This window comes from Bison bison, unplaced genomic scaffold (genome assembly GCF_000754665.1).
Source record: "Bison bison bison isolate TAMUID 2011002044 unplaced genomic scaffold, Bison_UMD1.0 scf7180017864162, whole genome shotgun sequence".
NCBI lineage: Eukaryota > Metazoa > Chordata > Mammalia > Artiodactyla > Bovidae > Bison > Bison bison.
In genome coordinates, this window is record NW_011494734.1 from 2,630,237 (window position 1) to 2,645,657 (window position 15,421).

Consider the following 15,421-nt stretch of genomic DNA (forward strand, 5'->3'; position numbering starts at 1 on the left):
GACACAGCAAGTGACACAAACCATACGGAAACTATATGTAATGGGGTCAGTGTTCAAAGCAACTTACACAAAATAACATATACTATATATTAATAAGAAAATGTATCTTATTTCCTTTTATTCATCTGTTCAGCAGGTATCTATAATATTTATTGATTGCCTGGGCAAAACGATGCATATGATATAGACCAGACAAAAAGATGCATAAGAAATATGGAAAGAAGAAATAATGCGAATTTGGGGGGAGGTAAATGTAAGCAAAAATGGTTAAGTGTAGCACATTTAAGTGGCTTGCTAGGTGGCTCAGTGTAGTAAAGAATCCGTCCGTCAGTGCAGGAGACAAAAGAGACATGGGTTCAATCCCTGGGTCACGAAGATCCCTTGGAGGAGCAAGTGGCACCCCATTCCAGTATTCTTGCCTGGGAAATCCTACGGACAGAGGAGCCTGGTGGGCTACAGTCCATGGTGCCGCAAAGAATCAGACTGAGTGAGTGAGCACACACCACACAGTTAAGTACATATTAGTCCTGTGATCTTAATGGCTTTTTATCTAAAATTAGCTACTTTCGACTGGTAACTAAAAGAAAATACACAGAGAAAGGCCTAGCATCCCAGACAGACATGAGAGAAAAAGTGTAGGAATCTGTGCTCCATTTCCTAATTTGAATACTTGACTTCATTTGCTTGCTTCAGTTCAGTTCAGTTCAGTCGCTCAGTCATGTCCAACTCTGCGACCCCATGAATCACAGCACGCCAGGCCTCCCTATCCATCACCAACTTCCGGAGTTCACTCAGACTCACGTCCATTGAGTCAGTGATGCCATCCAGCCATCTCATCCTCTGTCATCCCCTTCTCCTCCTGCCCTCGATCCCTCCCAGCATCAGAGTCTTTTCCAATGAGTCAACTCTTCGAATGAGGCGGCCAAAGTACTAGAGTTTCAGCTTTAGCATCATTCCTTCCAAAGAAATCCCAGGGCTGATCTCCTTCAGAATGGACTGGATCTCCTTGCAGTCCAAGGGACTCTCAAGAGTCTTCTCCAACACCACAGTTCAAAAGCATCAATTCTTCGGCACTCAGCCTTCTTCACAGTCCAACTCTCACATCCATACATGACCACAGGAAAAACCATAGCCTTGACTAGATGGACCTTTGTTGGCAAAGTAATGTCTCTGCTTTTGAATATGTTATCTAGGTTGGTCATAACTTTCCTTCCAAGGAGTAAGCGTCTTTTAATTTCATGGCTGCAATCACCCTCTGCAGTGATTTTGGAGCCCCCCAAAATAAAGTCTGACACTGTTTCCACTGTTTCCCCATCTATTTCCCATGAAGTGATGGGACCGGATGCCATGATCTTCGTTTTCTGAATGTTGAGCTTTAAGCCAACTTTTCCACTCTCCACTTTCACTTTCATCAAGAAGCTTTTGAGTTCCTCTTCTTTGCTTCTTTGCTTGCTTACCTTTTAACATTTTGAACAGTGATATTTTAAACATTTAAGCAATGTCATGTACTTTAACTTCTATGTTTCTTAGCCCAGTGGTCATTGGTATGCCAACTGTGTTGGAATACAGTAATTTCACCCCTAAATAAGCTTTATCTAGTTTTTAAAAAACAAATTAGAATTTGATGTTTCTTTATGAAAACAGAAGTATTTTACAAATTGCTGAAGACATTTTGATTTTGGATAACAACTCTTAACATATTTGGGCATAGTTTATGTGGAATATGTATGTGTGTATATGGTATTTGCACTGACCAGAAGTAGATGCTATTTAAATAAAATTTTATTTTTGAACTTTCTTTTGGTTACAGCTTGTAGGATTTTCATTCCCTGACCAGGAATTGAACCCACACCCTTGGCAGTGAGAGCTTTGAGTCCTAACCAGTGGACTACCAGGGAATTCCCAAAATTGATTTTTTAATGTCAGTTTTATCATGAAAGTATGTTATGAACAAATGTTCTTTAGTATATATAAAAATCCCTTACAGGTTCAGTCGTGTCCGACTCTGCAAACCTATGAACTGTAGCCCATCAGGCTCCTCTGACCGTATTTCCCAGGCAAGAATACTGGAGTAGGTTGTCATTTCCTTCTCCAGGGGATCTTCCTGACCCAGGGATGGAACCTATGGGGATGCAACCTGTGTCTCCTGCGTCCCCTGCATTGGCAGGCAGATCCTTCACCACTGAGCTAAAATATTTTATATCTATTATAAAATATGTCATTTTATATTTTATCACATATAAATAATAAGTAATTGGTACAAAAATTCTTTATGTATATTTTAGTGAAGTAGTAGAATTTATATTCTAAGGAGATCTTACTGGTTTTGTACTTTGATCTTTGTTCTGGCTGAGTTGGCTGGTTTTCTTAGTCATCCAAAAATGAATAATGAGGTTCCTATTAAATATACATAGGTGCATAAGGTAAGCATTTAGCTTCCCAGGAGAGTCCAAACATGGACTAATTGTCCACTTAAAGGTACAGAGATTCTAACACTGACATTTAATCAGTTATGACTGAACTAACTCAAGAGAATTTTACTCTTCTATTTAATGACCTGGACAAAAATGAGAGTATGTGAAAATATTTTATATCTTTGTATCCATATGAATTAGCACAGTGGTCAACCAATAGTAGGAACTAAATAGGTATTTCTGAATGAATGGATAGGAAAACCTTTATAGTACTAATAAAAGACAATCATTTCCAATAATGTACAATAGCTTGATGTGAAGGTGCTATTCTTCCTACCATTGTGTTCACAAATAAAAAAATATCTCCACTAAGGCTTTTACTAAACGCTTGGAAACAGAAAACCTTTTAAAATTAGTTAAGGTTCAGCCAAAAGCAGATCTCATGGTTCATGCAGTGTTGGGGGGTGGGGGGGCAGGGATGGTGTGGTACCAGCTCTTGAAAGTTCATTTTTTGGATGGTGGGAAAGGTTTTTAGTTTCCTGGAGGGAGCTAGTCATTAATAGCTGAGATTTTAGTTTTCAGTGATCAAGTGAATTCCACGGATTTTTCTTTTTGTCAGGAAATTAAACACTGGAGTTCATATTTTCAATTTTTCAATTCTGAGGCGCAATGAACCTTCACTGTTAAAAAAAGTGAAGAAAGAAAATAAAAATACACAAAAGAGCAGGGCCACAATTGAGTCCTGGGGTCACTCCATTAATCTCTGAACGAAGATAAATACAAATATTGTCCTTTTTACTCAGGGAAAAATTTAGGCATTTTATTGGCCTTCTGAATTATTTTTAGGAAACAAAATAATTTGATTAGTATTTGTGAATACAGAATCTTTGATCTGTATTTGATCTGAATACCATCTTTGATCACATGGTAGGGAGGACTCTTTAAGGATTCAAACAGGGAATCCCTAAAAGAATTTGAAAACTTGTTTCAGTATGGGAAAGTTACTTTGGATTTCCATATTTGTTCCGTGGCTTTCAGATTTAAAAATTCCAGAAAAGTAGGGGTTTTAAAGGAATCACTAGCAAGGATTTAAGGCTCCTTTCCAAAAGTTTGACTTTATAGATTTCTCTCTAGTATGTTTTCCTCCTCTTAAACATACATATAATGATCTAAAGATATAAAACCTAAAGCATAGCTTAAATGACTAAACACTAAAAGTTCAAAGGAAAAAAAGCTTAATAATGCCTTTGTAATGGGAATGGTAAAAACATCAATTATAGACTAGGAACTGGACAGCCTTGTTTAAAATGAAGGTAACTATAATGCCAAAGAAGCCATCCTCCTCTCTTTGAGTCAGAGAATTCGTAACTTAAGGAGGAACTCCTAGTGGAAACAAAGTAGGAAGACATTCTTTCATCAGTGGAAGACCTCTGGAGAGGAAAAACGGTTAAACTGAAACTCACCAGAGAAACCCTGATAACGATTCACAAATTACATCCGTTTAAGTCACACATTATATCCCTCCGTATTACCTTAAACAACGAGTAAGCTGGTCAAATACAGAAAACATCAATTTGCCTTTCCTCAATTCGAAAGTCAACAGTAATGACCCCACCTCCCGCTTCACAGTTTTGTAAATTGTCCAGACCTCCGAGCTTCTCTCTCACTGTTCATCCCCAAGCCTCTCGGTGCCTGGCACGCAGCCGGCATTCAAAAAATCTCGGGTGAACTGAACAGAGTCCGCAGAGAAACCGCAAGCCGCTGTCCAGGGAGGGGCGAAGCCAGGCTCAGGATAAAGAAATGTTAAGTCTTCCCACTGGACCCCAGCACCACCTTTATTATCCCCATCAGGCCTGGGGCCGTGATTTCTGGGTGACTGGGTCCCCCTCGAGGCAGCACTGTTTCCGCTAGTGCAGTCATCGCCTTCCCCTCGCACTAAAACAATACCTTGGCCTCTTGCCAAATTCTGAGCTGCGAGCAACTCTGGCTGTTTATGGCCCGGAATGGGTACTGCGAGAAGCTTGAGGCTGCTTTGAGTGCTAGCACAGGCCCAGAGGAAGAGAAGAGGCCAAAGCTTTAAAACACTCCCTTCCTCCGCCCCCTCCTTTTTGTCCCAGACACCAAAACAAACGAGCTGATACACGTGTCCCTATGACTCTTGTTTACTATCAAGACTGCACCGTGCACGCACTTCTGGGAAATGTAGTCCAACCTGTTCCCCGACGTGCAGTCTCGGAGAGAAACACAGCCAGACCCAGACTACGAACCCACAATCCATTTCGGGGGCAATGTTTGGCTGGAGTCCCGGGAGTCTCGGCAGCAATCCAATCCGAAGCGCTTACCCTGGTGATTGACACTCCGTCTTCCCCAATAAATACAACACAAAAGTCAATACAAGCCCGCCCACCGAGACGGACCACGGTACCAACCAATAGGAAGGAGAAACGATTGAATGGCAGTGCCGCAGGCCAATAAAAAGGCGAAGGAGCTGGGCGGAGGCTCAACCCCCCGGGGGTTTGAGGGGAGGGGGAAGACGAAGCTTGAAAGACTTGGTAATGGCGACGGGTTTGGTAAGTAGGAAAGTTTCGGTGGAGGACTAAGAGCGGCGGCGGGAGCAGTAACGCGCCCCGGGAAGGCCGGCGTCAGTTGTAGAGGGGATACGCGAGTTGCTGGTGGTGTTGTCGCGGCCGGGGCGGCCCGCGCCGGGGCTGCTTATACTCCGCGGCGGTTTGTTGTCTTTCTGTTCGGGAAGGGGTGGGGGTGGGGAAGGGAGGGGCAGGATCTCGAGGGTATCTGGCGGCCGGGTGAACTCGGGTCGGCTGTCCTCTTCCTGACGGCCGGGGCAGTTAACCGTCCGATACCGGCCTGCGGCGAACCCACCGGACTGGCGCTTCCCGCGAGCTCACCTGGGCTTCGCGTCGGCACGGTCCGTGGTGGTCTTGGGGCGGGGGCTGGGAGGCGTCTGCGAGGACTGCGCTCTGGGCCGGGTGGCGCGGTGGGTGGCCGGGCCGGGTGAGGAGATGGGGCGGGCCTGGGCGGGGGAAAGGGGGCCGACGCGACTCTGGGGCTGCCCAGGAAAGTTTGACTTCAACTCCCCGCGAGTGGGCGGAGGGTCGGAGGTTGGCCCGGGGTGGGCAGCCGGCCGCGGGTGGAGGATTCTTGTGAGGCGCCGCCTCTTCAGGGGCCGAGAGGGGCTCGGGCCGAACTGGGAAGCTCGCGGAGCCCTTGGGCCCCGGGGCTCATTGTTACGCAGTTCGAATGAATGGACTCCTTGGCGCCTGCGCGGTGGAGTTGAGCCGAGGGGAAAAACAAGCCTGGAGTCCAGGCTGCGGTCACATGATGGGGGGAGGGGAGGGGAACGCGATGAATGGCGAAAGAGGGTGGGGGATGGACTTGGCGTGAACCGGGAGGCACTGCCTCTGTGTGACCGAGATCGAGGCTTGGCAGGCGATTTCAGTCTCCGCCTTCCAACCTATGCTGCTGCCCCAGGCGGATTAAAACAAAAAAGACTAGCGAAATCGACTGTCGGAACCAGGTTTTTGTAGCTCCTTCAAACGCTGCATGCTGTCTAGGGGAGTTCGCTCGCCGCCGTGCATTCTTTTGAACACTTCACCTAGAGTTAATTCTTTAGGAGTTTTCAGCAAGAATCTTTTGTAAAGGGAGCTCTGACTGCAGGGAAACACTCAAGAGTCTTTAATTCTGGGATCCAGTGATGCTAAGGGAGGAGGTTAAAAGTCAGTTGTGTGTATACCAGGAAGTGTTGGGAGTCCTACCAACAATTCCGACTGAGTGCTATAGATTTATTTCCCTCTAACTAGCAGTAACAGGTGATTCCTAACAATGATTTAGTGAAATTAAAGTTACGTTTGGAGAATTAGAATAGTTGTAACATTTGTAAATAATTTTCTATTAACCACTGATAATACGTTTGTGATGTACTGCTAGTTCTTTCAGTCTCTGCTTTTTGTTGTTACTGTTTCTGCTGTTTTCCGATTTAACTTGCTGAGTACTAGGGTCAACTGTTGAATTTCCACTCAGTTCTTGCTGAGTAGGTAATAGTTGACAAAGTTTTAAGGAAACTTGAATTACATTCAAAAGAATTCAATATACCCAATACATTTTGGAGCTGTTTTATACTTTTGAGGAAGCCAAAACAAAATATTTAAATTCTAAATTGACAGTACATTATAGAGTGAAATTTTGATTTCACTTCCTGGTTTCCATTTTACTTAGTTTTATAAGCCCAACTACTTATAAAAAATTAAAAGATTTTATTTATTTGGCTCCCCGGCCACGCCAACCAAGGATCAAACCCTTGCCCCCTCCAGAGGAAGTGCGGGGCCCGAACCACTTGTCCCCCAGTTACCTTTTTCAGCTTAGAAAAATCTTAGTTCAAAGTTACCTTCTCCCGGGATTTCCCACAGTTTTCCATGTTTCACAATGCTTGCTTCTCAGACTTCAAAAATGGTACTGTCACTTTAAGAGTTGTTTCCGCCACTGTATTTTAATTTTTTCGGACCGTTTCCTCACTACCTAAATGCTCAGTGCAAATAGCCTGGGCTTTATGAGGGAGAAGCTAGCTGGTCTTCTGTATTTCTGTTTGAAATGAAAATATTAGTACTTTATTTTTCTGCCATAAATTGTTAGTACGGTGTTAAACGATGCCAGGTATTTTACACGTATTATCTTTTAATTATGAAAGTGATATTTACCTGGAATGAGAAATCACACCAGATATTTTTGACAAATACTTTGTATATTACAAAATTCAGGAAAAATATTCTCTTAATGATATTTTATATTCTTGTTTGTGCCTAACTCATCAACAGTAATCATATACCTTCATATTTTGACCTGCATTTACTTTGGTACTTCATATCATAGTTTAAACTGTCATTTTCTGTAAATTAGAAGAAAAAAATTTTCTTCTCTAAAGTTTTTGGTAGTTTAGAAAAGCTTTTCTCACAGGTTGTTACACATGATGTAAAGATTCAAGTGTTTTCGTGCAGTGACTTATCTTGCGTACTGTTTATATTGATAGTGCTTTTAAACAGGTTTACAGATGGCTTGTAGTGGTGTGTTTGGTGTTCTCTTCAAGTTTCAGTATTTTGTGTCCGATCAGCACAAAATGAATAAGAACTTGTATAGATGTATTTAGCACTGGGCAGCAGTGACTGAGAAGGCAATGGCAACCCACTCCGGTGTTCTTGCCTGGAGAATCTCTGGACGGGGGAGATTCTGGTGGGCTGCCGTCTCTGGGGTTGCACAGAGTCGGACACGACTGAAGCGACTTAGCAGCAGCAGCAGCAGCAGTGACTGATGAGTTAAGGGAATGCTTTGGAACCATTAAGAGGGTGTGTCACGTAGTGTCTTTAATACTTGGAATATTATGATATAGGTAGATACAGGTAGACTGGTCCCATTTTACGAAAAAGAAAACTGAGGCATAGAAGTTAAATTGTTCATAGTCATATAGCTTTTCTAAACTACTACCAATTTAGCTGTGAAAAATTCGATCAACTAAATTAGAGAAGAAAATTATTTTTTCTACTTTATATATAGAAATGACACTATAAGTAAGTGATACTCTACGGTAACATTTTATGGAAAGAATACCACCCACTATTGGGATGTGGATTTTTTCCCCTGTTAACATTATGGCAAACCAGAGTTGTAGAAATCTCTCTGAACTCTTTGGTTTGAAGTTTCTGAAAGAACTGCATAGAGGCCCTCAACTGCATTTGGTGTAGTTTGTGTTTAATCTAGTTTATTATGGAGGTTCATTTTAGCTTGCGATTGTGTAATACATTTTAAATACCACCTCAATTTCTCATGTTAGAGATGTAAAATAATTGTAAATTACCGTTTCTTCACCTCCTTCCCCCAAAGAGTTGGAGTTTCATACAGAAGTCCTTCGGGATTATGGGAGGCACAGAGAGGATCCTTTTCCTTTATCCATAGTGATGAAAAGATAAAGATTCAGGGAAGGACAGGCACTTGAATGTAATTGAAATTAGATGTCTAATCTGTGTTGGTCTATATCTTTTGTCCTTTTTCTCATTTTGGGGGCAGGGGGAAGGGAAAATGGTCTGATTCAATCATCAGAGCCCTGTTTTTGTCATCCAGAGTAGTATTTATTTTTTGGGGTAACACTACACACCATGTGAGATCTTAGTTCCCCGACCAGGGACCAGGGGTTGAACCCTTGCCCCCTCCAGTGGGAGCACAGAAGTCTTAACCACTGGATTGCCAGGGAAGTCCCTCCTGATCCAGAACAGTAATTTGTTCTGAGCTTTATATGATTTGAAGTTTATACAAAATTAGATGAAGTATGTGGAAATGCTTGACAAATGGCAGGTAGGCATTTAGTAAAACCTAATTTCCTTTTTCATTCACTGAAAGTTGGTCATTTGTAGTCATCTCTTCCTTTCCTTTCATTGAGATTTTGTGGATATTTACTTCTGAAAGTTTGCAAAACAGATGCAATAGGGCTGTCTCATCTCCACCCAGTAAAAATTTGTAATATTGACCATGACATTTCAGAGTACAACTGCTGGAAAATTTTACTCTTTGAAAATCACCAGTCTAGTGAGAGTTGACATGTGCAGAGATAGCTGAAACACAGTATGTTGCTGCTAAGTCACTTCAGTCGTGTCCGACTCTGCGACCCTGTAGACGGCAGCCCACCAGGCTTGCCGTGTCGAATCCTATAATACCAAAGCAGCATACAACAGCGTGAACGAGCAACAGTGTTAGCTTTACCAGGGAAAGTTTGAAAGAGAAGCTTGTTTCTAAAAATGAATGTTTAATTGGTGTGATGTATATGAGGAGTTATTTTGAATATGGATTCTCTGGTGTTCCTTTACTGTATCAGAGGCCTTGTTTCTCCCAAATAGTTTGCCAAAAACAGGCAAAAAACTTTGGTTTGAATTTTGATTGCATGTTTTTTTTTTTTTTTCCCCTCCAACTAGCTCTTCTGAGATCAGTAGAAGTACCTTGAGGTTAAGTTAACCTACCTTAGATTACCTTTTTCTCAACTTTTATTTATTTATTTTTTTTAAAGAGAAAATGGTCAGATTTTCAAGTCTGTTACTCTGTTTACTGTACAGGTTTAGAGAAGGAGAATCTCCGCTATCTCAAGACCAAACTTTTGATAGCCTTGTGCAGTAAGAGGTACAAACAGTGAGAGGTGCAAACACATAGAACTCACGTTCAACAAATACTTCTGTGATACTTTTGTTCTTTGTTTTGAAACCAAAATGTTTCTTCCACCTTCATTTAAGGTGTGTTGTGATGGGATGTTGGTAGATTCCTAAGAGTGCTGAAGAGATGCTAGAAGTTGCAAGGAGATGTGAGTGCACTGAATGGTGGCTGGGCACCGGGACCTGCTGAGGGGGAGGGTAGACCCAGCTGGAAAGAGTCCTGCGGGCGGTGGGGACACGACAGCCTGACTGCAGCTCTGCTGAGGAGGCATACGTGTCCAGTGCAACTCTGGGGAAAAGTGAGAAGGTTTTCATGTTGAGATTGCAGCTTGCACTGATTTATGCCGATCACTTCTGTGTGTGAGATGTCCAGTAGATGTTCCTATGAAATTTGAGTCATGTCAGGTTAAATTGTGTCTTGTATCCTTAGGATGTCAGAAAGTTTTCTGTGGAAAGGGTTAAAATTGACTAAACTTAATATTAGCTGCGCCAAGAACCCACCTAGAATAACTAGTTCGTTCTTGTTGGGGCATTACTAAAGGAGGAATCTGCACTGGTACTACCAGTTACCACGTATTTCATGGGGTGGGGGAGTGCCTTGCTGCTTTTCTGGAGGGGGCTTTCATTGGGGGGCCTTATTTTGCCTTTTTTTTGGTGTGGGGGGGTGGCCTTGCCCTGTGGCTTGTGGGATCTTAGTTCCCTGACCAGGGATTGAACCTGTCCCCCCTGCAGTGGAAGCATTGTCTTAACCACTGGACCACCAGGGAAGTCCCTCATGAGGACTCTTGCAAAGGAAGCTGGGAGTGAGTGGCATAGACAGAAACTGGGAATGTGAATATATTGTGCTCTCAAAACACTCTCCCTTAAGTATTTGTGTATTATAGATGTTCTTGCATACTCATTGTAATTCAGTATGATTTTTTAAAATAGACAAAAAATGTTTGAAGTATAGTTCTGATTATGTTAGACTTCTATTCAAAAATTTGCAGTGGTTCCCATTGTTTGCTAGTCGCTAATAATAATACTGGCCACTCTACCAAAGCTTGAGAGTTTGCTCTGTTAGGCACTATTGTAAGCTTCTGACATGAGCTCACTGAGTTTTTACAACAACCTATGTAGGTGCTTTTATTATTTCCATTTTATGAACAAGGCATGAAGATTTTAAATTAATTGTCCAGGGCACATAGCTGGTAGGTAGCAAATGTATAAACTCAGGAGCCTAGTTTCAAAAAAAAAAAAAGAAGTGGCAAACCAGTTTTCCTAAACTAGAATGAAAGATTCTGATCCCAGTCTGCCTTCCAGCCTTATTATTGACAACCAGGAGATACCCTAGCCTTTGGCTTCGATGTCCTTCTGATTTCATCCAGTACTTTGCTCCTCTGAGTTTGCTCATGTGAGTTTCTCATTAGGAGCCTCCCTTCCTTCCTTTTTACCCATTCATATCCAAGCCCTGCCTCCATAGAACTGCAGTTGTTTGCTTCTGTCTTTCTACTCAAGTGCAGGTTCCTTGAAATTCATGATAAACTGTTCATCATTGAGTTTCAACATAATACCTAGTAGAGTGCCTTGTACAGAATATGTATTAAATGACTGAATATATTCTACATATACACACACATGTTTAGATAAAAAAGGAATATGGCAATAATTTTTAGCCTGCTGCTTCTCCCAGTGTACCAGGAGTTTGTTTGAATGAAAACAAGTAAAAACCATTGCACAGGATTGTACCTCAGTTCAAATAAATCACATGCTCTGGAAGGCGGGGCTTCAGCATCATTGGTTTGAAGCAGACATGGTCCTGTGTGCCCCCAGGGTTGCACATTACAGATTGATCTAAGTTTGCTGAGCTTTTGCAATGAGAAAGTGGAGGCTCAGAACCAGGATTTGGCCATTTATGCTTGAGAAGTCAATTTGTGTTACTAGCCACATCTGTTGTGGCCACCAATTTTGTAGGAGGCTGTTTGTTATACACTAGTGTATTTGCTATAATTATATCATAAGACTGTGATTATTACATAATACATTGTACTTACTGAACAGTGTTCATTTCTTGGGAATGCCTCAGACATCTTTTAGATAAACTGTTACTTGCTTAAAGTAATGATATGATCTGTGACTTTTATTGAGGTGTGTTGGATACTTTGTCATATTTTGCAGGGAGGAAATTACCAAAGCTGAATAGCTGCCTGTCTGGCTCCTATTGTTAATTATTTTCAGTAACTGTTCTGTTAAGAGATTAAGTATCCAAAATATGCATAATATTGCCCTATGTCAGTCTACAGATAAAAATTTTTTAAAGATAATTTTACTTTTTATTTTGCTCATTTTGTTTCATCTTTACAACTGCTCTGGGAAGGAGAGAGCAGGTGTCATGAGCCCTGTTTCCATATGGAGATACTGAATTAGTGAGAAGCTCAGTCATTTAGGTCATAGATATAGTAAGTGATCAAGCTGGAATCAAACCCATGTTTCCTTACACCGAACCCAGTGCCCTCTTCACTACTCCATTGTACATCTTACAGTTTATATTGTGTCCGGCTCCAAGTGCCCAAGAAATGGGTCGTATTTGAGGCAGAAATATGAAAGCGAAATAAAATACTAGAAATAAAGTAAGGCAATGGTCAGTTTAGCTGTATGTGTCAAAAGCCTTCAGTTCAGTCTCTCAGTCGTGTCCAACTCTTTCTGACCCCATGAACCGCAGCATGCCAGGCCTCCCTGTCCATCACCAACTCCTGGAGTTCACCCAGACTCCATTGAGTCGGTGATGCCATCCACCTATCTCATCCTCTGTCGTCCCCTTCTCCTCCTGCCTTCAAACTTTCCCAGCATCAGGGTCTTTTCAAATGAGTTAGCTCTTTGTATCAGGTGGCCAAAGTATTGGAGTTTCAGCCTCAGCATCAGTCCTTCCAGTGAACACCCAGGACTGATCTCCTTTAGGATGGACTGGTTGGATCTCCTTGTAGTCCAAGGGACTCTGAGGAGTTTTCTCCAACACCACAGTTCAAAAGCATGCATTCTTCAGAGCTCAGCTTTCTTTATGGTCCAACTCTCACATCCATACATGACCACTGGGAAAACCAAAGCCTAGACTAGACAGACCTTTGTTGGCAAAGTAATGTCTCTGCTTTTGAATATGCTGTCTAGGTTGGTCATAACTTTACTTCCAAGGAGTAAGCCTTAGAAGATGTTTAATTGCCATCCAACCACTAATCTATCTCTTGGAAGTTCAAGGAAATAACCAGATGTAAGCAAATACTTAAAAAAAAAGAATGTATAAAGTAAGAGTGAAAAAACTGGGAACATGTTTAATAGTAGGAGGGATAAGTAAATTTTGGTAATTCCTGTGATTATATATAATTTAATTTTTAAAAATAGATCTTTGAAAGACTTAATGCTTATGAACAGGCAAATGCTTATGAACTTAATGTTAAGAAAAGGTCTCGTTTATATATAATATGACATATGAAGAAAAAGAAATGATTTTGTTTAGGTAAAATGTAGATGTCTCTGTGAAAAAGAGATTGGATCATTAGATAATAACATCAAAATGTCCCAGTAACTCAGGTTGGTGGAATTAGAAATAATTACTAATTCCTTTTTTCTTTTCTAAGAAAAGCTTTTTTTTTTTTTTTCCCCACAGTGATCATATGTTTTGTAGTCAGGATAATGTTTCATAATAAGAAAATTCATGAAAAAAGCCTTTGTAGAAAAAATGACAGTGTTTGTTGGTGATTATGTCATGACTTAGCTTTTGGTTTAAATATCTTTTCATTGCATTTTTTGATTAGCCTGGGCTATGGTACTTGACTTTTAATGCCTGTTTTTTTTGGCCATGCTACATGTGGCTTGTGGGGTCTTAGTTCCTTGACCAGTGATTGGACCCAGGCTCCTGGCAGTGAAAGCACCGACTCCTAACGCTGAACCGGCAGGGAATTCCCAACTTTATTTTTTTAAGTGACTTTTAACAGCAGTATATTTTATTGTTTTATTTTGAGGAAAAAACTGTGTTAGAATTTTGTGTGTTGGTATATTTCATTAGGACTTTAAAAAATGAAATTTGGGGGAGAGCCTGAGAAATCAGGAACTCTTCCTGCTGCTGTCACTCATATTAAATAACTGATTTGATCATTGTTCAAAGGCAAGAATATAAAAAGTATAACCTCATTTTACTTTCATAACAATTTAGTTGGTAGACATAGCTGAGAAATTATTTAGGTGTATCAGTTTATATTGTTTTCTTCATTGTTTCAATTTTGTAAGCTTGAGATAATGGTAGATTTACTGTTTGTTTAGCTAAATTTCCCATTATTATTATACATCTTTGTAAAAATAGTAGCCTTTTTATTATGATTAGATTCCAAATTATCATTAAGAAAACATTTTTATGGGAAGTATAATATATGTCCATTTTAAGAAACTCTGTTTTATTTTATGTTTCTGTTTTGGCCACAAGATCTTAGCTCCCCAACCAGAGACTGAACTTGTGGCCCTGCAATGGAAGCATGGAGTCTTAACCACTGGAAATCCCAAGAAACTCTTTCTCAAATGTTCTTTAGAGATTGTAACAGTATACTTGTTCACTTTCAGAAGATGAGAAAACAAAATAGTGAACACAGTTGATAAATAGAGAAATTGGAATCTTGCGAAAAAGGTGCCAAATAGAATGGACCTTCAGTCGGCCCATGTGTAGCGACTTTGAGGGGGACACAGATGGCAGTATATGATTAAAGGTACAACACTGATGTCTCTGATTGATTTTATGCGTTCACAGACCACGTGACTTGACTTTTTGTTCTTGTGTCATTTTTAGTCAGAGCGCCATAACATGGTGTGGGAAGTGAAGAGCAACCAGATGCCTGATGCGGTGCAGAAGCTCCTGCTAGTCATGGACAAGAGAGCGCCAGGAGTGAGCGACTCGCTGCAGCTGCTGCAGTGCAAGGAGACGTTGCCGTCCTCTCCTGGATACAACTCTTGTGATGAGCACATGGAACTTGGTAAACAAAATTAAGTTTTTAGGGATCTTCACTGAGATTCGGATTAATTTTCATGTTTAGCTAACTTTTCCACCCACTTTGAATTGCTAAAAAGTGTGTTAAGTTTTGTACACTAGGAACTTTCAGTGTTCTCTTGTTATTGCTTATAAAGTATTATTTAAACCAACATAACTTTGGGCTATTTATGGTTATCATAGAGACTCATTTACAAATTCAAACTCAACTGTCTTTGTGGGTTAAGATGAGCCTTTAAACACCTTATGAAAACCTTGCGGTGTGGCTTTTCAAAAGCTGTTACTTTTGAAATATCCATGTAAGCTCAGCAAATTATGCTGGCTATGCCTTTATGCCTGGGTTGTTGGTATGATGGGGGAAATTCCAGTGGACAGTGGAAACTGGAGGATCGGACATTTGTAATTATCAGTACTGCTGAGCTACGCCAAAGATGCATGGCACATAGAACTGTGTAGGTGTGTTGAAGTATGACTTTGAATGTTACTGCTTTGAGGTAAGTGTTAAAGAGAATAAACAGCCGATGAGTGAGCTTGTCTTGCTGCCCACTTTTCATCTTGGCATTGCCCCATTTAACATGCGTTTTCGCCTGATGTTCACAAAATCCAAGATGTGATTGTCCTCATTTTATATAAATGATGAAATAAAAGAGGTTATGTGGTAGAGTCTTCTTTGGGAATTTGAAGATCTTAAAGGTCTTGAGACATAACCTGTTGGCATGCTAAGGGTTTGCTAAGCTCAAAATATTGAGTTGTGGTTACTATTGAGTGGAAAGTATCGTTTCAATCAATTACTTGGT

General features: G+C 41.0%; 1 protein-coding gene across 2 annotated transcripts in view; it reads left to right on the plus strand.

The window, feature by feature from the left end:
• Positions 1 to 4,909: 4,909 nt before the first annotated feature.
• The window catches only part of HBP1 (HMG-box transcription factor 1), a 31,100-nt gene continuing 20,588 nt past the window's right edge, over positions 4,910 to 15,421 (plus strand). The window contains exons 1-2 of one of the 2 annotated variants that reach the window (XM_010841467.1): positions 4,910 to 4,984; positions 14,427 to 14,610. In XM_010841467.1, coding sequence (XP_010839769.1) covers positions 4,970 to 4,984; positions 14,427 to 14,610 — 199 coding nt within the window. In that variant the 5' untranslated portion in view covers positions 4,910 to 4,969. Of the gene's footprint in view, positions 4,985 to 14,119; positions 14,347 to 14,426; positions 14,611 to 15,421 lie in introns of those variants that run through there. The other variant, XM_010841468.1, reaches the window with a different exon arrangement.